The 27,733-nt window shown below is 42.1% G+C and overlaps 1 protein-coding gene across 2 annotated transcripts in view; it reads left to right on the forward strand.

The window, feature by feature from the left end:
* Positions 1-26,300, forward strand: part of ARHGEF12 (Rho guanine nucleotide exchange factor 12) — a 74,961-nt gene extending 48,661 nt beyond the window's left edge. For both annotated transcript variants that reach the window (XM_065696912.1, XM_065696913.1), the window contains 24 exons: positions 599-736; positions 1,184-1,216; positions 1,887-2,001; positions 3,092-3,197; positions 3,417-3,629; positions 4,099-4,228; positions 4,518-4,553; positions 5,171-5,325; positions 6,034-6,180; positions 7,004-7,089; positions 8,537-8,662; positions 9,468-9,582; positions 11,891-11,991; positions 12,245-12,322; positions 13,673-13,748; positions 14,160-14,327; positions 14,841-14,928; positions 15,534-15,623; positions 15,776-15,852; positions 16,226-16,453; positions 18,251-18,736; positions 20,210-20,523; positions 21,277-21,349; positions 21,950-26,300. In XM_065696912.1, the coding sequence (XP_065552984.1) occupies positions 599-736; positions 1,184-1,216; positions 1,887-2,001; positions 3,092-3,197; positions 3,417-3,629; positions 4,099-4,228; positions 4,518-4,553; positions 5,171-5,325; positions 6,034-6,180; positions 7,004-7,089; positions 8,537-8,662; positions 9,468-9,582; positions 11,891-11,991; positions 12,245-12,322; positions 13,673-13,748; positions 14,160-14,327; positions 14,841-14,928; positions 15,534-15,623; positions 15,776-15,852; positions 16,226-16,453; positions 18,251-18,736; positions 20,210-20,523; positions 21,277-21,349; positions 21,950-21,960 (3,190 nt within the window). In that variant the 3' untranslated portion in view covers positions 21,961-26,300. The remainder of the gene's footprint in view (positions 1-598; positions 737-1,183; positions 1,217-1,886; positions 2,002-3,091; positions 3,198-3,416; positions 3,630-4,098; positions 4,229-4,517; positions 4,554-5,170; positions 5,326-6,033; positions 6,181-7,003; positions 7,090-8,536; positions 8,663-9,467; positions 9,583-11,890; positions 11,992-12,244; positions 12,323-13,672; positions 13,749-14,159; positions 14,328-14,840; positions 14,929-15,533; positions 15,624-15,775; positions 15,853-16,225; positions 16,454-18,250; positions 18,737-20,209; positions 20,524-21,276; positions 21,350-21,949) is intronic.
* Positions 26,301-27,733: the final 1,433 nt, after the last annotated feature.

The following is a 27,733-nucleotide window of genomic DNA, read 5'->3' on the forward strand; positions in this document are numbered from 1 at the left end:
TTCCTTGAGGCTGTTTGAGGCAATTTCAGAACATTGTTTCTCTAGCTGAGATGATATAAATCCTTCGTACCGGTTGTGTTTGCTGTCAGCTTTTATCTTCTTTATTATTTTTCCCCCTTGATTTTCCTTTTTCCCCTCTCTCTCCTCTTCGGGCACAGAAGACTTCACTTCAGAAGGTTGTCATGGGCATATAGTAGAATTCGATAATTAATATGCCCTTTCATCTGGAGTTGTAAGAGCTCAGTGCCAACATGAGACATTAGACCAAGACAAGTGTTCATTTATACCTAAAAATGTCTCAATTCAAGTATATGCTTCAAATACACAACCCGGGATGCTGCAAAAAGAGTAACTACTTTTTCTTGGCCCTTGCAATAGCTGCCTCTTGATAAATACCATACAATGTCATTTCTCCAAAGGCTATCTTAGCTAAGTTTTACAGTGAGCACAGACCTTATGGAGAAATGTCATGACTTCAACATTTTCATACAGAAACCAATAATGAGACCTGTTTGACATTCAGAATGTCAGGAGGTTGCTTTTCCTTGTTACAGGTCAGTACTCAAGTTCAAGTGATGCTTCCCTCTCCATTTTTCAGGCAGAAACGTAGCATGGGGTTGACCCTGGCAGAAGGAGAGCTAACCAAGCTGGACGCAGAGAGAGTTCGTGACCGGATTGCAATGGAGAAGGAAAGAGCATGTGCAGAACAGATTATTGCTAAAATTGAGGAAGTCTTGTGAGTAACAACAGCAGGTTTAATTGTGGGGGTAGAAAAGATTCTACCCTGAACTGAAAAACAGTAAAGGAATTAGGAAATAGAAGCAATTTGACATCACTGCATTCACATTGTTTCCCCTGTCTGCTGTCAATGTATGTTTGAGGAATGATAGCCAAAAGTAAGCCAATATTTAGGTAAAGTCCTTGTATGTTTTCAAGGAGGCTGCTGTTCAAATAGCAGAGGTAATGTCATTGTGAGCTTCTGCATTATTAGATCAGAGTCCCTTTCAGAACCCATGTTTTACTTCTAATGTAAGTCGAATGAGCCTTCCTTCCCCACACCCGCTCCTGGGACTTGCTGACATTCGAAAGGATGCTTTGAACACAGCAGCTGATGCTCTGGGTGGGTGTGAATGGGTGTTAATTGGTTTTTGAGTTTCGTTTTTAAAGTCCTTCTTGTTTTTAGGATGACATCTCAGCCTTTGGAAGAAGACAAGAGGTAATGGAACTTGCGTAGTCTTGTCTGTGAAGTAAGAACCTCACTGCCGGCTCTGTGTTCTGCTGAGCAGCATAAGACAGCCCTCTGCTGGCTATAGCCACAAACTCTTCTTTCTAAATCCCCTGGCATAATTAATTGGAATTCAGAGCATCAACCTCTTGCTCTCAATCTCTTCTGATTCTGAAGTTTGTTGCCTTTGTTTCATATCTGGCTGAGAGTTTGTGCTTGTTTTGGTTTTGTCTTGTAGCTGTTTCGGTCTGGTCTAGCATTTTCTGTATGTGCCTTGCCTTGTTCAGTTTGCCTACAAACTGGGTAGCTTTTACTATACTCTTTGCATCAGCCATACCTTTTACTGTTAAGTTTGAATAATAACTCAAAACTAGATTATGAATTCAAGTATGTATTTGGTGTATCATTTTAGGACCTTCTGTGTACTGCTCAAAATCAGTTTACCTCCTAGGCTTATATACTCCCATCTTTTGCTTACAAAAGGAATAAATGCTGGTATTAGCTGAGTCTTTTCCATTGTCTGTGATAGTTTGTTTCGTATTAAAAACCCCAAAACTTGCCAACTTCTTTTAATCTAAAAATAGTTAATTTCTCAACAGAAAGTTTGCATTTGACATTTCTCCTTATTCTCCATCTTCTTTGTGTTTTATGTATTGGGCAGTTCCACAATGCAGTATGTGATTCTTACATACATGAAACACCTGGGAGTCAAAGTTAAAGAACCTCGGAACCTGGAGCAGAAGCGTGGCCGTATTGGTTTCTTGCCAAAGATCAAGGTAGTAATATTGTGGCCAGAGTGCATTTGTTTAAAGCTGCTCAGCTTGTGTGCTTTGTTAGATTTCAGGATCCACTTTTGCATGACACATCAGAAGTTGGTACGATTTTACAGTCTTCATTGCATCACCAGGAGGGTCCGGGATTACTGAGCTGCACAGAAAACCTAAGAGCTGAAACTGTGTTCTACATCTGTTTTCAGACACGTGAATTAGAAAGGAGTTGTCTTCTTTCTTTGGTTACCTGTAGAACTGAATTCAAGCTGCTTGGTTTTCACATTTCTAGCCCTATTAAAACTTGGGGTGAGAAATGTTCCTTACAATCGATACAACCTTGAATCACAGGAGTATCTCATTAAGGCTAATCTGGCTGTTGGCCTGTATGCTTTAGTTTTCTTCTTAAGAAACTTGCCCAAAACCTCATGCTTCACAATGCAGGAAAGCTGCTCTTCCTGCCACCCACACTTTCCAGTTATATAATGAATGTTGCCACTAAAACTCCATCTCTGTAGGTGTATTCAGTTGTCTCCCACAATATGGGGGTGTCTGTGGTCACAGTAGCTACTTATTTTCAGCAGCATTCCAGCTTCTTTGGTAATGTTAAGATTGTCACAAGCAGTTCTGCACTCACAGTGCAAAAAGGTTGGTTCAGGCATTCCCAGCCTTTCTGAACCGGTAAGATAAGTTGCACTTCTGTCTCCCAGATAGGAGTCTATATGCTTATGGAGGCTTGGAGCCACAAGATGCTGTGCCCTAGAGAAACAAGGTGCTAGTGATCGCTCTGAATTAGTCTCATACCCTAGGGAGGAGAGTGGTTCCTGCTAAGTTAAAAGCAGGGTGTATGAGTTTTTGCTTATAACAGATGTATCTCTTCAGGCACTGTGGCTCTCTGCTGCTACCCGTGTTAGGCCATTCATAGTGTGTCCATAGGCTGTCTTTACCTCTGATGCTGCAGGATGTTGACCTCTCAATAACTTATTAGAAATAAAACTCTCTTGTACCAAACTCCTGCAGTTTTAAAGAATTAGTCACTATCTCAGTTAATAACTGCATTTGAAGAAATGAGTGACCTGTTTGCTTTGTTTTTCTGCAGCAAAGTATCAAGAAAGAGAAAGAAGGAGAGGAAAAAGGAAAGAGAAGAGGCTTTCCTAATATTCTGGGCCCACCAAGGAGACCGAGTCGACATGATAGCAGTGCAAGTACGTAAAACAGGCAGATACATGTTCCCTGAGTATTAGTCTGAAAGCCAGATAAAGTCTCTGCTGTCTTTTAAAAACCCATGCTAAGAGGACTGAGTAAACTTTTTGGTTGCAAACATGTTTTTGAAGACCTAATTTTGTCCTGAAATGCTGTTTCTCCTCATCGCTGAAAACAGGTAAAAGCTCTTTCAGTGCTATAATGGCTCTGTGTTTGTTCAGTTGGCAGAGCCATGGAAATGCAGAAGCCTCGCCATCTAAAGCATGTACCTCCAGCATCTTCGGTTAGCCCAGAGCCACCAGATTCCAGCAAGATGCGCCAGAGTGGGTCCTCCAGTGAAGGAACAGATGGGCCGTACCCACCTGCCAACCCAATGTCTCCTTTGGCAGTGGGTCCCTTTTCCTCTCCAGAGGGAAGCAAGGACAGTGAAACAGGTAGGATGTTACTAGCAAAGAGGAGTGATTAAAGATTGTGTTGTGAACAGGATATGCAAAGCACAGTTCTGCTCATAGAAGCATAGAATGGGTAGGGTTGGAAAGGACCTTGACTGATGCAACAAACTTGGCAAATTAGGAAATAACTTTATATCATTAGACATGATCTTCCTTACCTCAGTCATCTTTTTTGGCATTTTCTCTGGCTCAAACCAGGAAATTTTATCCAGGCCAGAAATTGTTGCCAGATGGATTCTCTTTGTGGCATCAGGTCATCTAACAGGAAGAGAACACAGTCTGAGGTGCCTGTTTTCATAAGCACAAGTCGGTGTCATCTGGAATCACCTAGGAATTCAGTTCTTCCAGCTCTAACCTCCAATGAGGCTGGGAATCCAAAGGCTATGAAGAGGCCGTGAAGTTCTCTAATATGCTCTATTTTCTTGACATTTTGTACTTGCTTCCTGTTTAGGTTTGAAGCAGACTGGAGAAGCTCCACCTGCTATTGACTGTATGGAAGGCACACCCCGCACACCTAATAATACCTTCGAATTTCCATCTCCTTTGGAAAACTTGCAGGAGGAGGAGGGAGAATCAGAGAGGTAACTATGGGACTCTGATTGCTTGAGCCTTGGATGAGAGTTGATGTGACGATGGCTGCTGAAGCTTAGTCCAGTCGTTTGTGTTAAACATCACTGGTAGAAGTAGGCAATAGTGGTCTATGTCTGCTACTATAGCAGTACTAGAAAACTACGTATCAGGGTGAAGCTGTCAGATGGACAGCATGTTCTGCTTAAGAGGTTAGGCCTTTACTCTGAAATGATGCAAAACATCTGAGTGGGGTGAAATTCTTGCATAAGCTTCGCTAATAATGTCTTTTGTTCTTTGCAGAATGGTTGACATGGGAACACCAAAGCCTTTTCGCAAGTGAGTGTGCTTACAGATGTTCAGACTTCACTGATTTGTTTAGGTGGTAATAGGTTATAAAGTAGAATGCAGTAGTGTTCATTGTTCTGAGCCAGTGCAGTTGTCTGCATGATCATTCCATTTCCTAAATAATGCATATATGAAATGAGACACTGACATCCATATATAGGAGAGGTGGAGTGAATCATACGCAGATAAGCCCTGTGATCTATGAGTGAAGTGTAGTGATTGTTGTATCTGCTGATTTGAATTGATGGATTAAGGAGCTGATTTTCTTTTTAAATCTGTGTATTGCTGTTAGCTCTGTATCTTCAGTTAGATGGATGAAAGCAGTCGTATCCTATCCTTTCAGCACCTCGATAATTGACTTATTTTATCTGCATCACTAAAACCAGTGCTATGAAAATACTGCCAGAACAGATATTCACTCTTAGTTGTTCTGTAAAGGGCAAAATTAGAAAACATGCCTATAGGTTCAGACATCTAACAGCCTCCGGCTATTATGGAGAGCATACTCATAATGCTGTACAACCGTTATATATACTTAGATTTTTCTCTTATTTCTTCCTTATATCCATGCCTCAAGTGGGAAGTACTGACATATTTTTTCATGTTAGGATGGACAGTGTTGGTTTCGCAGACGTACAAAGTGAAGATGAGCTGTATGATTTTGACATGGACACGGACCCTCCCAACTGGCAGCAACTCGTGAGCCGAGAAGTGTTGATGGGGCTGAAACCCTATGAAATCAAGCGCCAAGAAGTAATTAACGGTGAGATGGCTTTTGATTTTCTCCTAGCTCACCAAGCACAAAGTTGAAACCAGTCCTTTGGAGCTCTGAAGTTCTTAACTTCTGAAACTAGGTCTTTCTTCAATGATCTGCTCAAAGTGATCTGCTCTATTACTTATCTGCTCTATTACTTATTATTCAGTGATCTGCTCTATTACTTCTGGCAGAGTTCATGTGTGTGAAACTTGGACATGTCACTGAAAAGTATCCTGAGATGAGATTGGTCCAGTCCTTAGAGAAGAAATAAACAATATTAAGTGGTTTGACACTGAAAGGCCAGTTTGCAGTATCATGTTCTGTAAAGGACAGCAAGAGGTACTGCCTAGACTGTTGGGAAGCACACGATGCAAATGGAAAGCTGCTACCAAACTTTCTCTTCAAAGCTTCATCTGATTTGCAGGTCTTGCAGTTGTGCAGAATACTCTCTGTGGCTATATGAGCTGCTAAGAGCTTACTGTTTCTTTGGGGAAAATGACGAGTCATGAACCAGTTGGCTTCTCTGTTCTTCCAAACATGGAAGTATAGCAGAGTGTGGCTCTGTTCTGGAGTAAGATGGATTATGGGCCAGCAAGGGCACTGTTGGTGAGGGAAGGTTTTCAAAGTTCATACTTCTATTTGCTTCATGTTTGGACCCATGTTTCCACACCTCCTTAAGTGTAGGTACTTACACTTCTGCTTTCTTCTTTCCAGAATTGTTTTACACCGAGAGAGCTCACGTCCGTACGCTGAAGGTTCTGCACAATGTCTTCTACCAGCGTGTCACCCGGGAGGGGATCCTGAACTCCAGTGACAAACGGAAGATCTTTTCAAATCTGGAGGATATCCTTGGGCTTCATGGTAATTGCGGCTGAGGTGATACTGGGTGATGCAGAACCTTTCAGCTTTGCAGTAGCAGCTGGAATCCTGCATGCAAATGCCTGAAAAATTTAAGCAAGTGACCCTCAAACAAGAGGCAACCTCATAAAACACTTCAGCTGAGGAAGAATGCCACAGCTGTTCCTCTTCCTTTTGCACATAGTTTGTTTTTCCATTTCTGATTTACAAAGATATCTCGATAAAGAATGCATGCGTCCAGTGTTTCAGATACTTGCTGTTTCTTATCTGTGTGCACAGACTCTCTTGTGCTGATTCAGGCTCTGATAAAAGGAGCAGTGCTTTGATGAATGGGCTTTATGGGTAAACATTTAAAATGTTACAACTGGTGGTGAACAGGATATGAAAACAAAATGGAAAGATTGATGTCTTGCAGGTGGTTTTGAAGGATAGCCCTTCCTGATTGGGTAGCTAAAGGACTGGTCAGAGTCGGGTTTGGCTCTGCCACTGAATAATCCCTTGTATCATTTTATGCAGGTGGATTGAAGTGCATTCAACGTTATTCCTATGTTTTTAGAAGGCAGAGATCCTCAGAAAAGATAAGATTGGAAAGGTTCTCAGGGGTCACTTGAGGACAGGGGAGGCAGAAGTGCAGGGGATTTAGGCAGCGTCTTCTTAGATACTCTGCTAAATTTATTATGTCGTGGGACATTTTCTTTTTTGAAGTTAATTGAAGTCATTGCAAATCCACTCTTTTCCTAGAATAGCTTCAATTTTAAAATAATTGCTGAAACTCAAGCAAGCTATTGGAGCAGTATTAATAAAATTGACTTCTTTTGTTTTTAAGTTGCATTGAATGATCAGATGAAAGCCGTCCGAAAAAGGAACGAGACATCTGTTATTGGCCAAATTGGGGAAGACTTGCTTTCCTGGGTAAAATACTTTATTGCTTTTTTCTACTTGAAAATAATGCTTCCTAGAATGGCAACCAGAGCCAGAGGTTAGTTGTAATATATATATTAACTGGGAAGGTTATTCCCAGTTAATAGGAGCTAAAGGCCTTATAGCTGTCGTTTCTATAGAGCCATCACCGGACTAGAGAATGAGGGTTGAACAAAAGCAGGAAGAACTTGCAGGATTGTCATTTGACTCGAGACAAGAGTAATTTAAAGAAGAACAAATAATTTCCTTATGCTGTGTGGGTAGAGTAGAAAGGTAATTTTGGAGGCATAAAGGTGAGAGTAGGATTTTGAAGAATGTAATGACACAATTTATTTCTGTAACACTGAGATTTAAGTCTTGTGTTGCCTGTGGTGCAATTAAAACATAGGTAAAAATACCCGTTTCCAATCCTGGAATTCATATAGCTGAACCTTTTCTAACTTCTTTTATGAGCTCCAAATGACAGGAGCAGGAGTGATGTAGACTGTTGAGAAAAAGCAAATTCTCTCTTGGGAATCTCCCAGTTTGCTGTTTGTTTTCAAGCCGACTTAATTTAGGATGGAAGATTGATTTGCTTATTCTTTTGAGCTTTTCATGCCGAAGTCTCTTGTGGTGGTTTTTTATATCCCACTGTTTGTCTAGTATTCCAGAAAAAAAGAAGGGAAGAAAATGAAAATCAGATGTGGCTGGTAAAGAAACGCCTCCAACCCTTTCAGTTCTTCTGTGTGTTAGGGAAAAGCAAGAAACTACTTACTGGAGCAAGCTAGACCTTAAGCTAATAGTTATGTGCCCTTGCATGATGTTCTGGCTAAGTGGATAAAACAAAAAGCCACATTCTCTAGGGTATTTTCAGGAGTTACTACTCTCCATCACAGTCTGGATAGCAGAAGGGGAAGAGTTGCAGTTTCAGTAGCAGATAAACCATCTGTTACCTGCAGCATATTGCTCAGCCCCGCTTATGGCTATCGCTTCCCCTAGCCATGTTTTTGTAATACTTTTGTTTAGGAAATAAGAAGATATGTTATATTCTGGTTTTTAAACATAGGTGGCCCAGAGAGACAAGATGACCTTTGGTGCCCAATTCTCTGTTGAGTAATTGTCATTCATCGGAGTGCAGATTTTGCTGCTCTCCTTAAGGCTGGCAGTGGAGACGTGGCCCTGTATTCTCCCTCTGAATCAGCAGTGCATTGTTGGAAAGGTTTGGATGTGCTAGAGCTGGAGATAGGAGAACTGTAGAATTTGAGGCGTCAAGGGCTTCCTCGGTACATTAGGAAGACAAGGCCTTAAAGCCAGGATGGAAATTACTTCTCATGGTTAGCCAGCAATTCCTTTCTTCCCTGGCAAGACCAGTTGTGCTACGTGGCTAAATGTCTGTTGAATGTGGCACATGCTGAGCTCGAGTCTGTCTAAATTTGGCTTTCTTTGCTTTCTGGCACAGTTTAGTGGACCAGCAGAGGAGAAGCTGAAACTTGCAACTGCCACTTTCTGCAGTAACCAGCCCTTTGCTCTAGAGGTCATCAAGTCACGCCAGAAGAAGGACTCCCGCTTCCAGACCTTTGTGCAGGTGAATTGAATGCGAAGGTTTGAGTTGCCTGAGGATGTGGCTGGTGGCCAGCGTAGCATAATGAATGGCTGTAGATAAAGTTGTTATAATTAATGACATCATGTCTGACATTGTCTTCAGATTGGGATCATTTCCAATACTGTATTTATCTCTGCTAATCATTTCTGGAGGGAGGAGCCTTTCATTCTGGGGAACACAGAATGTCCTGATAGGGTGCTGGAAAGCACATGCTGTCCCAGGCAGGAGATGGCATCTCGCTTGAGGTAGCTGTTTCCTAAGGATGTATAATTCTGTGGGAAAACTGCTCATTTTAGTGCAATTTTCATGCATGTCACGGGCAGAAGGCAGATGATATACACCTATTCTGCCTGCCAGGAAAGGGGCTTGCATACATGTGGCATTTGGAGGAGAGAACATTATCTTCATTACCACAAGCTGCGAAAACTGGTAATACAAGGGTTGAGGTTACATTGAAAAATGTACTGTAGCTTTGCTATAGTGTGAAAGCCTATACTGATGTCTTCCCTGTATGGTGGTGATTGAGATTGATTGGAGATGGTGCCAGGCCTCTGTGAAGTAATGAGGGAAGGAAGCTGCTGCTTTTGTGATGAGCCTTTCTTATATGTAATTGCAAATGGAGAGGGGATGTGTTGTCTGAATAATAGATCTTGGCATTTCTTGTCTTGTATTTAATTACTGGAAAGTGAAGTAATAGGTGTTTATGTGATGAATGGATGTTACATGTTCAGGTAATTACGGACTTAATAAAAATGACAAATGCAGATATTGTGCTGTTTAAATTTAGGATGCTGAGAGTAATCCCCTGTGTCGACGGTTGCAGCTGAAGGATATCATTCCCACAGAGATGCAGAGGTTGACTAAGTACCCCCTTCTGCTGGATAACATTGCTAAGTACACAGGTAAAACCTTTCCTCTAGGGTTCGTGCATGCATCTCAGCAGGTTTTGTAGACAAATAGGATTTCAAAGCATATCACAGAATCCCAGACTGCTTTGGGTTGAAGGGATCTTAAAGCTCATCCAGTTCCAACCCCCTGCCATGGGCAGGGACACCTTCCACTAGAGCAGGTTGCTCCAAGCCCCATCCAACCTGTAAAGATGCAATACAGTAATGGAAATGTAGTTCCAAAATGTAAGAGGAGGGGGAATGCTGAAGTTTGAAGAGAAACCAAACCACTCTGCTTAGGAAAGTTACAGGCAAACCAACTTGATTTGCTATTAATTTTTGAAGAAGGAAACCGTGAGTTCCCGACTGTCTCCTCTCCACACTCCAGTTCTTAGCCTGTTTTAGTTATACACTATTAGGGTTATTAATGGTTTTTAATGATTACAAGAACCAAATGAAAGTGAAGAAATATTTTCTCTGCACCCTCATATTTCTGACTGTAGAAGAGCATGTGACAATGTCAATGGCTGGAATTAGATTCAGAAGAAAAAGAAATGGAGGAAAAAAGAGTGGTTATCATGTAACCCTTCCTTATTACATGCTCTTAGCAGCCAAATCTTTAGGAACTGGCTGAGAGGCAAGTTGCATGTGTGCTATTGTTTTGAATAGTCACTAGCATGCCTGTTCTTCCTGTACTTTTCTAGATATATTTAACTCATTTCAGGAGTCTCAACGGAAATACCTAGGAAGAATTCAATCACTGCAGATGATAATCTATTTGTTTCAATAAATTGGTTTTCAAGAATAAATATGCTCTGATAAACATTTTTCCTGAATTCGGGGCATTAAGATGGCTAAATCAAGCTATTAAGAGAAAACACATTGAAGTGATTTCTAATTTCCATGTAGATGCATTGGAGAGAGAAAAAGAACAAGATCTTCAATAACAGAAATCTTTAATCATCCATTACAAGCATAAAAATGTGAAAGATGAAGAATCTAATAAAAACCTATCAAGTTATTCCATTGCTTAAACAAGCTTGACTAGATATAGCACATACTTCTGAGCAAGGAATTAAAGGAAAGGAAAGCATTATAAAATATAAGCAAAAATCCTGTACTGTTAAGGCTTATGGCAGATCAACATATTTCTTTAAGGAGAGAATAAAAGCAGGTAAGACAGAACAAATTGATTCTTTTTCTTTAAGGTCAATAATGTCAACTAAGAATTCGAAGCAGATTGAACTTGGAAAGCAGTGCTTTTCTACACAACAGTCACCAAGAGGATGTTAACGTAGCCCTCCTTCCTCATCTACTGCATCTCTAAATCACTGCAGAATGTTTTAATGTTCTTGCAGAAGGTGAAGCCTAGCTAGGATGCGTTACTCTGAAAGATGTTTCCACCATAACAGGAGAAAATATGATTAATACTACCACAAAATAGCTTTTCAGGTTCACTAGCAGATACCTGCCGCATTGTAATTTCATTACTCATAAAAACTATAGTGCGTTTACAAGTTGACTCTAATCATAATTAGGAAAGCATGTGATACTCCATTATCCTTGATGTACTTGTTTATTTGCCTGTTAACTCAATCCCTAATGTGGCATATGGTAGTGAGAATGGATGGGGTTCACCTGTGTCTTATCTGTGTATGATCAAGTGATGCTGGTAGGAAAGGTAACTCGTTTGGTCTTGCTGTAAAGGAAGAGTGGTTTTTTATCATCAGGCTGTGTGAATGATACTTTTTTCCTAAGCAGTTAAAATAAATACAGGCAATTTAGTTGGAAAATGATACCCTGTAACACATTTTTTGGATGTTTTGCCTTATGTTTCTTTGTTTTTCTTTCTTCCAAAATAAATAAGTAAAAAGGACTGGGGGAAATACGGAAGCCAGTGGTCAGTTGCCACATCTTGGGACTTTGGCTAGCTGGCTGTGTGTGATCTTAACTATCTGTCCCAAGACTCTCTTTGTAGCATGGTGGAGTAGTGGTGACCTTCCAGGTTCCTCAGAATACTGCTCAAATTGATGTTTATGGAGTGAATAGTTGCCACAAGCCCCTCGAAAAGGGGGAGTGACAAGTCGTGTGCTTGTGCAATGGTGCTAATCAGAGGCCAGTGCCTTGTGCAGGGCAGAATGAATTCCCTCCTGTCACAAATCTGTTTATGTCATTTCACCTTTGAAATGCAGTGCTTTTGTTGGTATGCTGTTCTGTGAATTTTGAGTTCTTTCTCAAATTTGAGGTCAGCAGACTGCGCTGGATTTCTTACTTTTTCAGCCTTTATTGAAAAGCATTCTTTCATTTCCTTTTCCCCTTGCAGAGCTGCCTGAAGAGAAAGAGAAGGTGAAGAAAGCAGCAGATCATTGTCGTCAGATCCTTAACCACGTGAACCAGGCTGTCAAAGAGGCTGAGAACAAGCAGGTAGGAGGTGAACGGAGTGAGCATCAAGGCTTGGGGAGAAGAGAGTTGAAGGGCAACAAGCTGTTCAAGACCCCTAGAGTCTCTGTGCTAGTGACTTTATATTGTGCCTTAAGATGTTTTGTGGCGCAAGTATCCCTGTGAGAGGAGGAATCCTGGGCATTTGGGAATGTGTGGAAGTATTAATGATTGCCTGCGTTCTGATGCCAGTGAGTTTGACTAACCAAAGTGACCATCTTCACTGCATTTTCTGCAGCATTTGGAAGATTACCAGCGTCGTCTCGACTTGTCCCCTTTAAAACAGTCTGAGGATCCCATGATGGATGAGTTCAGGGTGAGTGACAGCATTAAACCAATCTCTATGTAAATCATGATTGCAACCCTGTTGTTCTGTTTGTGGCACTTTCTGCTATAGTCTTCTAATGTACAATCAAATGGTCTTTGGAGATGAATATTTCTGTACAAAACCTAAACAATTAGTCTCAGAAATGTGAGTTTTGTTACCTGCCTGAATACCCCTGTGAATATAACAACTTGGTTCTGCGTATAGCAGTGTTGATGAAGCTTGTAAACTTTCTGAAACAAACCTTAATGGTTCTCAGCCTAATGTACTCTATCACATAAAAGATATCCAATGGACCATAAGTTGTCTTATGGATATATCTCTCAAATGATTGCAAGCCTTTGTTGTGCTGTTGGAACTAGGGAGGCCTCAGAGAGTGATGAGATGTTGCAATGCAGTTAGCTTTTTAAGAGGAGCTTGTACACAGGCTGATTTGTATGCAAGATCCACAGGTATATCCAAATGAAGTCTTAAGTCCAGTGCTAAAAGCACAGTGTTTGATGGCCCCTGTAAGTTCTTGCAGTTACGTTAGTGAAATGGTTACTTGCTCTCGGCTGCTGTTAAATGAAATGCTCCACATCCTTGGAGCAGGATTAACTTTGTGTCTTGTATAGATCCTCTGTTGTTTGTTTATTACTCGTCTCTCTTCCCCAAAATGAGTATGTAGCCAGAAACATTTTATATGAAGACTTTCCTGTAAAACTGTGTCATGGATCCTTCCACAAATAAACCTGCAAGCATTTTAGTTAGGAAATGAAGAACTTGCTGTCAGTTATGAAGTCTTGCTGTCATTGATTGTAGACTCTGAGACTTGGAAGGAATGACTTGTGAAAATTGTCACTTCTACTTGCCTGCAGATCTAAATGTCACAAGCACTGAAATGACTGAAGAATCCATTGACATTATAAAGTCCACCAGATCATTGGGATGATTTGTATATCAGTATATCATTTGTAGGCACACTTGACTTGCAAATCAAGTGCTGAAGCATTAACCGGTTGCAGTACTAGAACTGCTAGCTTCATTGGAAGAACTCCTAGCAATCAGATAACATCCTGATGCCTTAGTATCTTTAGTAGGAAAATTCTCTACACTATGACCCCCAGCATCTGCAAAAGAGCAGTGAAAGAGGAGCAGTGGTAATGTGTGCCTCCCTCAAGATTTTGGTTTGCAAGCATATCCTTCTTCTGATCCCAGTTTCCTTTTCCAGGCTGGGTTTAGCTGCTCATATCCACACTGGAGTGCCTATTCTAGCCTTCCCTCTGACGTTCCCATGCTTTACCATTGCTTGCTCCACAGAAATTTCACAGTGATGCTATTTTTTCTTTACCCTGGTGACAGAACTTGGATCTAACAAAGAGAAAAATGCTTCACGAAGGACCTCTAACTTGGAAGGTTAATCGTGACAAAACTATCGGTGAGTCCTGTTCCATCAAATGACTGACTTGGGTTTGTGTGGTTTTGGTGACAAGGAGAGAAAGAGAAAGCATTTCTGCAGTTTCCAGTTATGGTTCTTACTGCCACCTGTAATAATGCCTGTGTGTTGCTCAGAGCTGATTAAATTATTCTTGTCAATTGTGAAATGTGCTGGAGTGTCATTACGGCCATGCAGGGACACAGCAGTCAGTCATGAGGTGATCCAATTCCATCTGTAGCTTTCTGATGTAGTTTTCATGAGGAAAATTTGCAAGCTTTGCCTAGAATGGCATAGCACTGATTACTGCCTCTGCATGAGTAATCAAAAATGCAGCCCTTTTCTTTCTGCAGGGGTGTGATACGACACTATGAATTCCTTAACTCATTCTGGGTTCTTTTGCACCCCATGCAGATCTCTACACCCTGCTCCTGGAGGACATTCTGGTGCTGTTGCAGAAACAAGATGATAAACTGGTACTGAAGTGTCACAGTAAAATCTTGGCATCAACAGCTGACAGTAAACACACCTTCAGTCCTATCATCAAACTGAACACTGTTCTGGTTCGTCAGGTGGCGACAGGTCAGTATAACCCATTGAGAAAGCAAGAGAAGAAGCCAGAAATGAAGAGAAGATCAGTTGAGGATAGATGGTTTTGCCTAGAATTTCAGAGTAGAACATGAGAAAATGTGTAGGCTTAATTCTTGGTTGTCCAATGTCTTACTTTGTATGTATGAGCTGTTTGACTTCTTTGCGTCAGTAATAGGCATGGCTTGAGTTTTAAATAGACTTCTAAATTAAAGTACTCTGATTGTAGTAGATGAAAGGTGCTCTAGAAATTATTAAGAAGGAAAAGAGGAGAATTAAATCTGTTTCAGAATGGTTTGGGCTGTAATGGCTCTTTTCTTTCAGGACTAATAAGCAAATTTCCTGGGTAAGGGAAGATTGATGTTTGTATATTATCGCATTGGAGGGTTATCTCATTGACTCTTCTTTTGTTGCTTCTGGATGGGGGTATTCCCAGTTTTGGGAATTTTAGGAAGCTATGTGGGGCAAGGCATCCAGCTTAATTCTTCCTTCCCTGTGTTGCTTCAGATAACAAAGCTTTCTTCGTCATCTCCATGTCAGAAAATGGCGCTCACATTTATGAACTGGTGGCACAGACTGTGTCAGAAAAGAATGTGTAAGTAATTGGTTCCGTTCCGTCTGCTGCTTGATTTGTTGTACTTGAGAGATCTTTTACATCTGTTTGCCTGCAGTAACCATGCAGGTGTCTGTGAATTACCTGAGCTCCTTCTCTTAGCCTAGCTGAAAATGCAGCTGTGTTGGCCTATGTAGGAAGTATCCAAGGATAGTCTCTCCCAGCTTAGGAGAAGCAGGGGGAGGGTACGTATAAATGCATATGTGTTTAAAAAGCCACCCTGTGCATACACTTAGTGCTTCTGTTGTTGTTATTTGCTGTCTGGCTCACCCCTGACCCTTTTTTGACCTTAAAAAACCTGTTACTTACCTTTGCAATTGTGGTCTTATGTGACTGACTGCCAGATAAGTAACTAAAATAATCCTGCATCTGTATCCTGGTGAGGTGAGCATTACACTGCGGTGCTTCACTAGTGGCTGCAAGGTATTGCAGGAATTGAGTGTAACAGGATTGAGAAAACAGAAATAGGTTTTTCCTTTCCATAGGAAAACCAGTAATAATGTTAGCTGGATTTAAGGGGTGTTAAACAGACAAGTATTCATTATGCTTCACATCTTGCATGTTTTTATTTGATGCTTCTACTGCAGATGGCAGGACCTTATAGCTCAGATGGCAGGGACTGTAAAAATGGGGAATACCAGAAGAGTCATTCCATTACCACAGTCAGGACCTGGCGAGTAAGTAAAAGTAGCTGGAGGAGGAAGGGCTGGTTTTTCTTTGTCTGGTACCCGTTCTCCTGCTCAAAGATTGCCAGCCAAAGCATGGATTCTCATGCAGCGATTCAGATCTGTGTGACTAAAAGAATGTGTTCATCCTTTACTCCCTGCAGAGAAGAGCGTGAAGAAGAAGAGCAGCAGAAGCTCAAAGAGCAGCATGACATTCCTGCCAGTAGCCTACAAAGTCCAGGTAAAGCTCTGGTCCAGATGAATTATACCAGTAGATTTGCACATGGAGTGCAAGTACGCCAGGGTGTACTCTGTGGATTGGGATCTCTTGGTAGCTTTGACATTCCTGGGAACGAATGATTTCATTACAATCATGTGGAGAAGTGACACTGAGCCTCTTGGAAACGTACCTTTTACTATTTCTATCTGGTTTATAAACTACTGGTAAAGATTCTTTTTTCCCCTTGAAAAAAATTGGCCTTTTACCAAGCCCGTGCTCAAGGACTGTATTTCTCAGTGTTTTCAGAGATTTCTGTGGGAAGCAGAATTTTCTGCAGTTTATCATCAAATTTGGCATGGTTGTTTAACCTGAATCTATGTTTTCTGTTTCCTAGATAAAGATTTGGGCCTCGAATCTCCCTTAATACTGAATGCTCAGTCTTCTTCACTCATCATGTCTGAGAAGTCCAAGGTAGAAAGTCTCCTTGCATCAGAAGGACAGTTTGATAAAGTGCAGCAGGCAGACCTGACACTTAAAGATTCTTCTGCATGCTATGAACACACAACCACCAGTTTATCTTCCGTATCAGAAGGGCAGTGGGCATTGGATGCGTTAAGGAACTGTAAGTATCTCTGGGCAGTGTCTGGTTGGGAAGTGGTGTGGAGATGGACATTGCTAGGTCAACCATCTGAATCAATGAGCTAAAACAAAGCCCATTTCTATTAAATATCAATTCTCTCTCTGTTGTAGATCACAGCATAGCAAACCAAAGTGAATCTGACAGCAGGGAATTCTAAGTTCATATACTGCCCTTTTCTTTGGCTTTAATCATCTCATTTTTCTGTGGTTTTCCCATGTTTAAAATGATGGTAGTAATGAGTTGTTAATTACTGGCCATGAAGTGCTTTAATGACAAAATTACATTGCAGAACTTTATGCAGAGCTTTACAGTGCCATTGCTGGATGTTAAAAGACAATGCAGTCAGCCCATGGACTTACTTTCATAGCACTGGAGCCTAACAGGAGAGGTTGCCTGAGTTGCAGAACATGATTTTGCATGGGTTTTTGTACCATGCAAACGTATGGGATATACTTGAGCTTGACAAAGTCTAGGTTCAGATTTTCCGAGGACATGGGATATGGTTGGGTATAATTAGCTCAACACTTGTGTGTGTTGTAAAGAAATTCTCCGGATGGACAGATTCTGTAATAGAAGCTTTTGAATCACTTCCTCTGTTCTCTGGCATACCTCCTTTCAGAGGAAGGATGCAGAGCCATGCAACCTACTTGATCAGATCTAGTAGTGCAATCCCTAAATATAACTTCCTAAAATTTGAATGAATTCATTAATCCATATATCTCCTCTTGGCAATTCTGAAAGGGACACGAAGTCCCTCAGTTATATGTGATGGGAATAGTCTGTATTGCTTCTCTGTTACTTGCTTTTACCAAAATGCAGAGGCTTCATCTCCTTGGCCCAAATTCTTTCTTCTATCTCTCTGTACAAGTAAACAGCAGTTCTCTGCTATGTAATAGTTCCCCTCAGATCCTTTGATCCATTTATGTTTCTCCTTCTTATAGGATTCAAAGTGCTTTTCTAATTCTGAATGCTGTATGAATGTTCTTGGTACTTGTTTTCAGAGACCAGTGCTAAGATAATCTTAGTCTGTGGGGTATGCGAAGACAGTGCCCTAGCATCTCATGACTATTCAGACTTAAAAGAGCAGCCCTCTAACAGCAGCAGAATGTCACTCACATTTTGACAACAGCCTTCCACTTAGATGAGTGACTGTTATACTGTATGACATCATAGCTTTTCCTGGGTGTTACATGAGCGTCATATGGTGAGAATGAAGAGTGTTCTTATGTTCTTGACAGCATCGCATTTTTGTTTTCAACAATGTGTCCTTAATACGAAGTGTTGGCTTGGGATAATTTGAGAACTAAAGGAATGTGGGTTGAAGTTCAAACAAGCATAAATTTGCATGAAATTTTAGGGAAAAATGTGTCTTCAGTATCTTTTTTTTTTTTCTTTTTGATCTGTCATTTCAAAGTTGAGTGGAATATTTTCAATATGCTCATTTCTCCAGTGGGAATCCCCTGTTATGGCCATGGTTGGGGGGCTTGGGGAAAACCTGTGCCCTCACCTGCACTCCCAGCTCACTTGTTGGGTAATTTCAGTAGGTGATTTTTTCCCCTGAGCAAGATGGCACTTGTACTGACACGTTTGCTCTCGCTTGTGAAATGTGCAGGAAGGCTTCAGACCTGATATACTTATTTTTATCCCTGTTTTTCCTGCCAAGAGCAATGAGAGGGCTGGCTGCTATGAGATACATCTCTTTGAAAGGGTGGCCTGGTTTAATGACCGTTAGGGAGATTATGATCTGTGAAGCCTTGTGAACATTACCTTTACTTGCAGTGGGCTTGCTGAAACAGTTGTTGGTGCAGCAGCTTGGCTTCTCTGAGAAGGGGACCCTCGAAGACCGGCAGCGCTTTCCCAGGTTTAGGACCGTTTCTCAAGAAGCCCAGACGGAGAGTGGAAACGAGCCTGGACTACAGCACCCTCAGAATAACAAATTCCACCAGCCTGGAACAGACAGAGAGCTTCCAAGAACCGGAACTAATGAGTCTACAGCTAGTTATGGCCTCCGGACTTCAGCTGAATTGCCAGCTTCAGGAGATGCCATGCAGCTGATAGAGAGAGACCCCAGATCGAGTAGTAACTTAGCACTAGACCGCATGAGTATGAATCTGGAGATGTCAGCTGCAGAGCTGGAAGGGGTGGGTGCTGATGAAAGCGGGGAGCATTTTTTCGATGCTCGAGAAGCTCACAGTGATGAAAATCCATCTGAAAGTGAATTAATGGAAAGGAAGGAGGAAGAGGATGTGCAAATACGGATCTCAGGTGAGCATATTGAATTCGCTCGTAGGGTGACAGTCTGTCCAGACTCAGTATTAGAGACTTCCTCTCTTGCTTATGTGGTATAGGACACTTAAAGTTAACTCTTGGCCCTTGACAGTCATTTTAGCCCTGAAAAGAGCTGTGTAAATATGTACCTAATTAATTCTCTATTTTATGAAAGCAGAGGCTGAAATACTGTGGGGTTAATACACTGTGGCAGACAGTAATTAAAGAGGCACCGGCCACAGTGCAAGCTCTAGATTGCAGTTGCCACTGGACCACTTTATCTCTCAAGTGTCTGTTAGGATCTGTATGGAAAACGTGTTCCCTGATGGCTTCTTAGCCATCATTACTTCCTTAGTCCATACACACAGAGTCCTCATGACTCATGCTGTTTCGTAGATACTGTGTTGGCTTCTCCTGATCAAGCTTCAGAAAAGAAACTTAGGCTTTAGCTTTGCACTGTAATTGTCTTGCGACCTCACCCCGGTCTGAAGCTCTTAAAAACACATTGTTATTTTGTGTTTAGAAAGCCCTGTGAGTTTTAATCAGCCAGCGTGGTTACACTGCACTAAATAGAGGACACAAGTTGAGGTTTATCTCCTGTGCCTGTTGTAGTAGAAGTAGCTGCTAGTAGGTAGATTCTGTGTAACTCCTGGTGTTGAAATCTCTTATCATAAATATGCTTTTGTTCTCAAATTGGAATCTGTCAATGTGAATAAGGCAGTCTGTGACTGAATGCTGCCTTCCAACTCCATATTGAAAACTGTTCTTCTTCCCCTGAATTACCGAGATGATTTAAATTATTAAAACTGAGCTAACAACACAAAGCATCTAATTTATTTGTCATCTCTTATGCTGTGTACTTTCTTAACTGTGCAGGGACATCAGAATTAGATAGGACTGGGTTTAGTCAGTTCAGACTCCACATGTTAGCTTTGCTGGAATACTGTAGAGAAATCTAACATAATCTTAGTGTTAGGTGCAGGTTGTGAAAACATTTCTGTCTATAATTGCTTTATCTTTTAGCGTGTCATCAGCAAGCTGAGTTTTCAAGCTAACCGATGTAAAAGCATCCTCAGTGCCATAGCTAGCAAGTGGAAATGTAGCAGCCTGATTTGTCAGGTGCCATTAGCGTAAAGGCAGGTTTTCTAGACCTCATAACAGAAACACACATTTAGGAAAAACAGGAAGGGGGATGATGAGCTCATCTTATCATGTAATTCTCAAGCTGTAGTCCAGAAACCTGCCACAGTCTCTGAAGCCCAATTCAGAACCAAACCAGTCTGGTCTGATATAATCACTACTCTCTGTAGTGTTCACAGATGCATTTGCTTACCCGTTTTAAAATGTCCTTGGAGGTGGGCCTCTCACTGCTTATCTTTCTTAAAGTCTGCTTAAGCTGTCTACTCTGGTTCCGTGGTTGTTGGTGATTATTGAGCTGGAGGTGTTAGTAAAAAGCTGTTCTCTTAACAGGAAATTATTTGATCCTCGACGGATATGGAACAGTGCAGGAGAGCTCCACAGATGAGGAGGTATCATCTCTAGTTCTCCAGTGCACCGCAGGTGGCCGTGCCTCTTTGGACTCTGCACAGCAGCAGCCCCTTTCCCCACGGGACACCCAGTCAGATGGAGGTAGCTCCCCCTTTGCTGAGGAGATGATGGCCTCACGCTGGGGAGCAGTGGAAGAGTCCTGCTCATTCGTAGCAAGCCCTCACTTCTCTATAGAGTCACGTGTGCAGATGATGCAGTATATTCAGAAGATAGAGGATGACCTTGAAAAGTTGAAGGTATGCTGCCTTTCTCTTTGCAGTATTGGGTTTTCATATTCCTTAGGTTTTATGTTAGAAAAGAGCTTGGAAAAAAAGCAGCCATGCCTTTTTTTGTCTTTGGCTCTTATCTCTGGAAACTTTTAAAGCAGAATCTTGGTGGTGTTTTGTTTGCATTAAGTTGTGGGTTACAGGAGACAAGTAGTTCTGCTGGAGCTAGCGGGTATGTATATTGCTTTGATTTGAACTTGGAGAGATTCCTGAGGGACAGGACAAAACTGATGCAAGTCTGCAGCAGTGGAGTTTTGAAGGGGCCACTGGCCTAAGGAATATGAATTCCTGACATGAAAAGACTTATCAAATCTGTCGCATGCTGCTGCCAATGTCAGATGAAGGTGCTAAGTTGCAGTAGACCAGTAACAGTGTTTTCAGCTTTAATGATTTTTTTGTATGTGGTAGGGATTCTGTATGCATAATAACCATTGCTATAGAAGGTTCATAGCATCCTGATGTATGAAGCATACCAACATGTTAAGTCAGTAGCTGGCCTTTAATTTAACTGAAATCTGAGAAGTGGACTATTGAATACAAATAGAAGGCCTGATAAAGATGCTGACAAAGGAGTTGAGATCTGTTAAGGGTCATTGTGCAATATGGGTGATTCCAGTCCACTCACCTGCAGCGAAACTTCTCTTGTCCCATCTGAAGTCCTCTTTGTTCACTTGGTAAATAGAGGAAAAAGCCACTTGAGTTTTTGGGGTTTTTGTTTTTTAGGAGGTTGAGGAAGACTACACCATTCTCCGACGCCAAGGGCTGGCTGGATCAGCCTCCACAGGAGAGCACTCAGGTACGCAACCAGAGTGTCTATAATTGGTAGCGTATACCACGTTAGCTTCAGACATTAAACAAAGAGCACAAGGTCGATTATTAATGTTTATCACACACATGAAAAAGGTTTCACCTACTTCAGCAGCTCTCACAGGGCTGAGACCATGCTGATTGCAGGAAAGGTCGGTTGAATCCGTTGAGACTCATGTGCAGAGGAGCTTGTTCCTTCCTCTGAAAAGGTTGTTACAAGCAGTCCCACCCCTACCTGCCAAAGATCTACATCTCAGGATGTACAGCTTCTCTTTCAAAGAAGCCTAGGTTGATGTAAAGTCCCCAAGGAAGATTTCTGGATGTGTATAATGATTAAAATCTGTCTTTTTCTTTCTCTGGGGTCTCTGCGATGCTGTGTGAAGCAGTTGCCATGGGGCTCTTTAAATTGGCTTTAGGCATCCTAGAGAGGTAATTGCTGGAATTGCTGACAGAGGTCTTAAGGTTAAATGGGTGCGCTGTCTCTCGTATAACACGCATTCTCTGCTAGTACTGGTGTTCTAGGCATTCATCTCATTGCATCCCCCCCTCACAACCCTTTTTCTCCCTCCTTTTTTATTTCCTCCTTCAGACAAAAGCTAGTCATGTTTTCAGGCATGGCTGAAGATTGGATGAAGAGCATCAGGATGCAGCACCCGCTGTCTTCCCTGTGGACTCTGAGCCAAGAGGGTTTGGACCATCCAAACATGAACCATACTCTAGCAAAGTGGGCATGGGGTGCTTTTCCTGTGGGGCATCTGCACTATCTTGTCAGTGAGGGAGTCTATTCTATTCTGCTCCTCTCCTTGCTCGCAGAAATTCATTTTTCAGAACAGAAAAACCAAACCAAATGTACAGAGCTTTGGGTGTAGGATATAAAAATGTATTTAGACATTAAAAGAAGAAAAATCAATGTATTTATTTGACTTCATTCCGTGTATCAAAAGCACATTTTAATTTTTTAATCTGCTTTTTTTTTTTTTTTGTTCTATTTTAATTGGGTAGTGACAGTTCTAGCCCTCTGCATACAGTACACCCTGCCTGCCACTGCTCCTGAACCAAAGGTCAGGTCTGAGGGGAGAGGGTGTGCTTATGTGCAAGTGTATCTTCACTGGACTGGACTCTGCACTCCCTGCTGGCAATCAAGCTGCCATGCGAAGAGCTACTTATGAAGGTGTTAGGATGACTTGTGGCTGGAACTATCTGTATTCACCAATTGCATGGGAACTGCTCATGTCACCAAATGTGTAACAAGAATTTTCCATGCACTAAATAGCCAGGCACTTCAGATGGGCAAATTTTCTTTATCCCCCTCTCCCATTAGGGGTCTCCTTTGTTGACATGCAAGATTAAACTGGGAGAGGAGAAAGATAGGTTTAATTTTTTCCTTGACTTTGTTGGCTTTGATCATTGTCTCCTTTGTAAAGTGATAAAAATCCTTGGACCTGCAGCACTTTTGTAACTCTTCTCTGGATCAAAAAGAATAAACGCAAACCCAGAAGTGTTTCAAAGATATGGGGCAGATCTGCCCCTGATTCACTACTGAATGAATAAGGGCTGCCATTTGAGTTAGCCACAGGTACTGCTGATTATAGGGCCAGTAAGTTTTAGTACCTGAAAGTATGTCTTGCTGAGGGCTTGGGGTGGGATTGGGGTTTTTTGGGGGGGTGGGGTTGGGGTTTGATTTTGGTTGTGGTTGGTTTTTTTTTTCTTTCCTGAACTGATTTGTGCCAATGTGTTCTCACTGAAACAGAGATGTGCAGAACAAAGAAGGCTGAAGCAGCTCCCTCGTACTTCCTTAGGCCTGTTCTAATGGGTTTTGCTGTTGGAATTCCTTCCAGTCTGGGAATAAGATGCAGGTATCAGGCTACCAGCAGAGCTAACACTGGGCAGCCTAAGCTGGCTGTGCCTCTGCTCTGGAGCCGGTCCTAGGGCAGGCAGTTCCTGCTTGGCCTAAGGTGGTTCAAGCTATCCCCATTATCAGACACTGAATAGGACTGCTAGTGGAAATTGTGTAAGGCAGTCTCTTTACACCCTCTTTCTAAGGTTTAAACTGTGTAGTGAACCCAAACTGAGCTGCATGCCAAACCTGTAAATCCCATTAACAGATCAGAACTGCCATAGTGTTGCTTGCATCACTGCATGCATTAGGAAGTGCTTAGAGTCTGTGGTGAGCATAAAGATCATACTCCCTGCTCCTTTAAAACACACGCTTTCTCTTTAGCTACTGGCAAGAAATCGGTTCTGTCCTTTGTCTGCTCACATAGGAAAAAAACAGTTCTTTTTCGTCCCAATAGAAACATGCAAGGGATAAGTTCATTTGAAGATAGACAGAGATTGACTAGAGATGATTCTGGGCCTGATGTGAAAGCCAGAGCCATGAGCCCTTACAGAGTAGGGGGGAGTTTCTCTTGTTTCAAGAGCCAACTGCACAAAGTATTGTTTTTCACCAGCAGAGCATTACACTGCCAACATAAGCCAAAGTGTTCTCTTCCAGGCTGGCAGGAGCTTCCTCTTCCTTGGGACCCACCAAGGCCTGTCCTGTTGCACCTGTACGAGTAAACTGTCAGTATTAGCCAAGCACTTCCATTCTTTCATGGGTGGTATCCTCCCTCCTCACCTTCAGCCATACAGTTCCTTTGGTTACAATCATCTGAACTTCTCCCTGTAAGCCCCCAAACTACTTCATGCTGATGTGGCATCTTTTATGCAATCTGGCCAGAAAGAGAACTGGGCTATGGACTTGGTTTCTAAGGCACTTTCCCCCAGCTCCCCTTCATCAGCTGGATGATGCTTGCCTGGCTCTACACACTCCAGAAACAGGAGCAGTTACTGTGGCCTTAGCTGCCTGAAAGCTTTCCAGCAGGCTTCCATGGCTGATTGAAAATGACCCCTGAACTCTATTAGAGAAAGGTTAGTCTGGCTTTTCAAGAGTATGCTAAAAGACCAGCAAAGATGGGCCCTGTAAAGGCCTGGTTATTTAATACCTGTTCCTTGTAACTGAAAGCAAAATCCCTGTTTCTCCGATCTTCTCCAGGTATTTCAAGGTTCATGGTGAGCAACATACTGCACAAGAAACATATAGCTGTTAGCATATACATAGCCTATAGATGAGCCACGGGGGAGCAGTCTGCCCATGCTGCCTCTGACTTTTTCACCTTTGCATAAGCATTTTGTAGCATCATCCACCACTGCTTTGTTTCACCTGTTATAGATGTAGCAGCAGTGAAAAACCTGGGAATGCAGAGTGCTTATGTTGCCATGTCAGCCTTGCGTTTCTGTCTCCAGAGCTGCTGGAGTGGAATTTTCCCCACCATCCCTTCATGCTTCTTTGGACATAATCCAATGGGAGGTTGGGTGCAGTTCTGTCTCTGTCACCTCTCAAGATGTATGGGGGGAAACATCCACGCTTTGTGCCAGGCTGGTGACAATGGCAGGGAAGCCACTGTACCAGATGTAATGAACAGCCTCCAGAGCAGGAGACTGTGGAGAGCTTTAAGGAGTGTTAGAGAAGACCAGTCCATTTGAACCCAGTTGTATGGGCAATAGAAATGACAGGTTGTGCTCTGTCCTGTTTGGTTTTATTTCAGCTGGCCTTGTTATGCTACATTGATCATCCTTACAAATGGGGCATTACTCCTCTAGACAAATGCTGGTGGGGTCAGGGAACCATTATATGGGAGCAGTAACCTGAAATAATGGGGGATTCCTTTTTCTTCTGTAGCACATCTACTGTATGGCAGACCTCAGGCCATGTCTCACTGTGTGGAAGGAGCTGGAACTCAAATGCACTATTCAGGATTCTCACGTTTCTTCCCCCCTTTAAGCCATAAGATTATCCTTTTTCAATTCCAGTTTCCAGTGTAAGGAAGCCTTTTACTTTGCCCCTGGTTGGTGGTTGCATGATTGTACATTCCCTTATTCAAACTGGATAGCAGGGCAGGACAATGTTCTCTGGTTTGTTTGCCCCAGCCACTCCTCCCCCAGATACAAGATGAGCAAGGGTTTCTTGGGAACAAAGACGTGGTACAGCAGCCATCCTTTGCATATCCTTCTGAGAAGTGATTTCTGCAGTTACGGGTTGATGGGCAAGTCAGATGGGTACTTTCTGGAATGGGGAATTTCCTTCTCCCATAGGATAGGAGAGCAAATGCTAAGCTGGTGTTTGATCACCCTGGTTTCTTGAATATACCTTGTCTGGAGGGAGGGGAGATTTCTTTTAACATCCTATAGGTGGGATCAGAAAGAAGGATGAGGAATGTAGCTCAGAAAAGCTAAGTAGTCCAGATGGTTTTGGTCAGCTTTCAGGCAGCATTATGCCTATTTCCAGTGTTCTCATAGATACTCTGATTTACACATACTGTCCCTGTTATTAGAAGATGGGTCTGATGCTTCAGCACATGACCCTTAGTTAGAATTTCAGTGCTTGATGGTATCCGGTGTTTTCTCCCTCTGTTCCCCAGAGAAATCCCTTCATTCCTTCCCCTCCCCAAAAGGTGCCAACTGACAAGCAGATGTACTGCAAAAGGGATACTGCAGCCAAAACACTGCTGTTTTCTTTTGAATTAAGTCTTGTGGAGCTCTCTTCATACTAGGATATTTTTATTTCCTTTGTACAACATACAATCATGTACTCGCAACAGAGATTTACTTTAAAGAGAAGAAAGAAAATCTGGAAGTATTCTTTAAAAAAGAAAAAAAATACACAAAAATCTTTATTAATAATCCTGTATTTTTACTGATCATGTTTGAATGTCTAAAAAGACTTTATTGTTCTAATTATCCAGATGTATGTTTGTAAAATAGCTCTTTTATGACTTAGCTGATAAGGTTGTATGTTTCTGGAATTAAATATTGGTCACTTAAAAAAAGAATCTGTTTTCAGCATCTGGGAAATAGAAAATTTAAGCGTTTCAAATATCATTAAATAAGCTTAAAGGAAATGAGTTTTGTCTGCTGGCTTTTTTGGGGGTGGGTTTGCTTTAATTGCCTGGAGCCTTTTGCAAGGCAAACTGTCTTCAATGAGCAAAGGAAGCTCTTCGTTTGACACAAAGCTGTTGTTCCTGTTGCACATATGGACCCCCCAGTTCTCCCAGCTAACGCAATTCCTATTGTGCTGGAGGTGCTCCCCTATGCTGAGCTGTCCCAGACAACTGGCAAAGCAAGCATCCTCTGGTCCTTGTAGAGGGGTCTTGTAGTTCCAAGCACTGACTGTTCCCTTCCTGCTGTGCTGTCTCCTCCTGGTTTCAGAGGACATGTCTGGGCCACTTTGGTTCTAGCTGATGAGTCCTAACCATCAGCTAACCATCTGTGCTTCCTCTCCATCCTAACCTAAACAGTGCAAGAAATGGGTGTCTTCCAGAGACAGAGCCTGCTTAAAGAGCTGCTTCTAGCAGTGTGTCTTGTTTTGCGTGTCTTCTCCAAAGCTTTATGCCCAAGATGATCCTTTAAAAAACAGGGGAAGGGGCAAATCTGAGCCTCAAGAGGTTTTAATCAAGTGTTAAAGATTGGGACATTGAAGGCACCCAGTTCAGGTGTTCACAGACACTTAATCACCTTGACCAGATCTCTGCTGGTCACGGTGAGTTAGTATGTGAAGTGCCTCCTGAAAGAATTGAAGTTCCAGGTCAGTAATCAATGCTTCTGCACCCATACGATCCTGGACTTGCACTTCTTGGCCTTCTCAGTGGTGGTATCAGTCTTACGCAAAGGCTGTCATCTGACATCTGCATATGGGGTATAATACAATGAGTATCATGCTAATCCAAGGCAAAAGAAAGCTCACAAAATAAGACAATAGCGGAAGTGTGTTGGTTTGGAAGCTGCCTTTTAAAGGATGCTGGCGTTTGGTTCCTTGCCAAATGCAGTCTTTATTGTACAAGGAAGAATGTCCGCACGTCTTCCCTTAAGCGGTGACCAGTGAAGAGCAATTAGCACAAAACATCACTACAAGAAAACACACAAATCTGCCACTTGATCCGAGCTGAGACTGATGCCTCGGGATGTTCTTCACGGTGAGTGATGCCTTGGTTGTGTTTTACACAGCTCGCACTGCACCTGTGGCCATTCTGGTTGTTTCTGCAGTTGCTGGGTTTGATTTGCAAGTGGGAATCTACTCCTTGTAGAGAATTTCCTACTCGGGTACAACACCCACTGTTTCATTCACCAAAACGCTTTCTCTTTGCAGATATTTCACTGTTTGTGTCACTGATGGCAAGGTAATGAACACTTTAAGAAGTCCAATATGCTTTGGCTCATCTGATCCCGTTCGACAATTAAATCTGAGCAGTGCATTTCTATTTCAAGTCAGATTCGTGTTCCCGTGCTCCAACACTTTACCTGCTGTAGGGCTTGCTTTTAAGTTTCTTGCACTGTA

The sequence above is a fragment of the Lathamus discolor genome, chromosome 17, assembly GCF_037157495.1.
Source record: "Lathamus discolor isolate bLatDis1 chromosome 17, bLatDis1.hap1, whole genome shotgun sequence".
NCBI classification, from domain to species: Eukaryota; Metazoa; Chordata; class Aves; order Psittaciformes; family Psittacidae; genus Lathamus; species Lathamus discolor.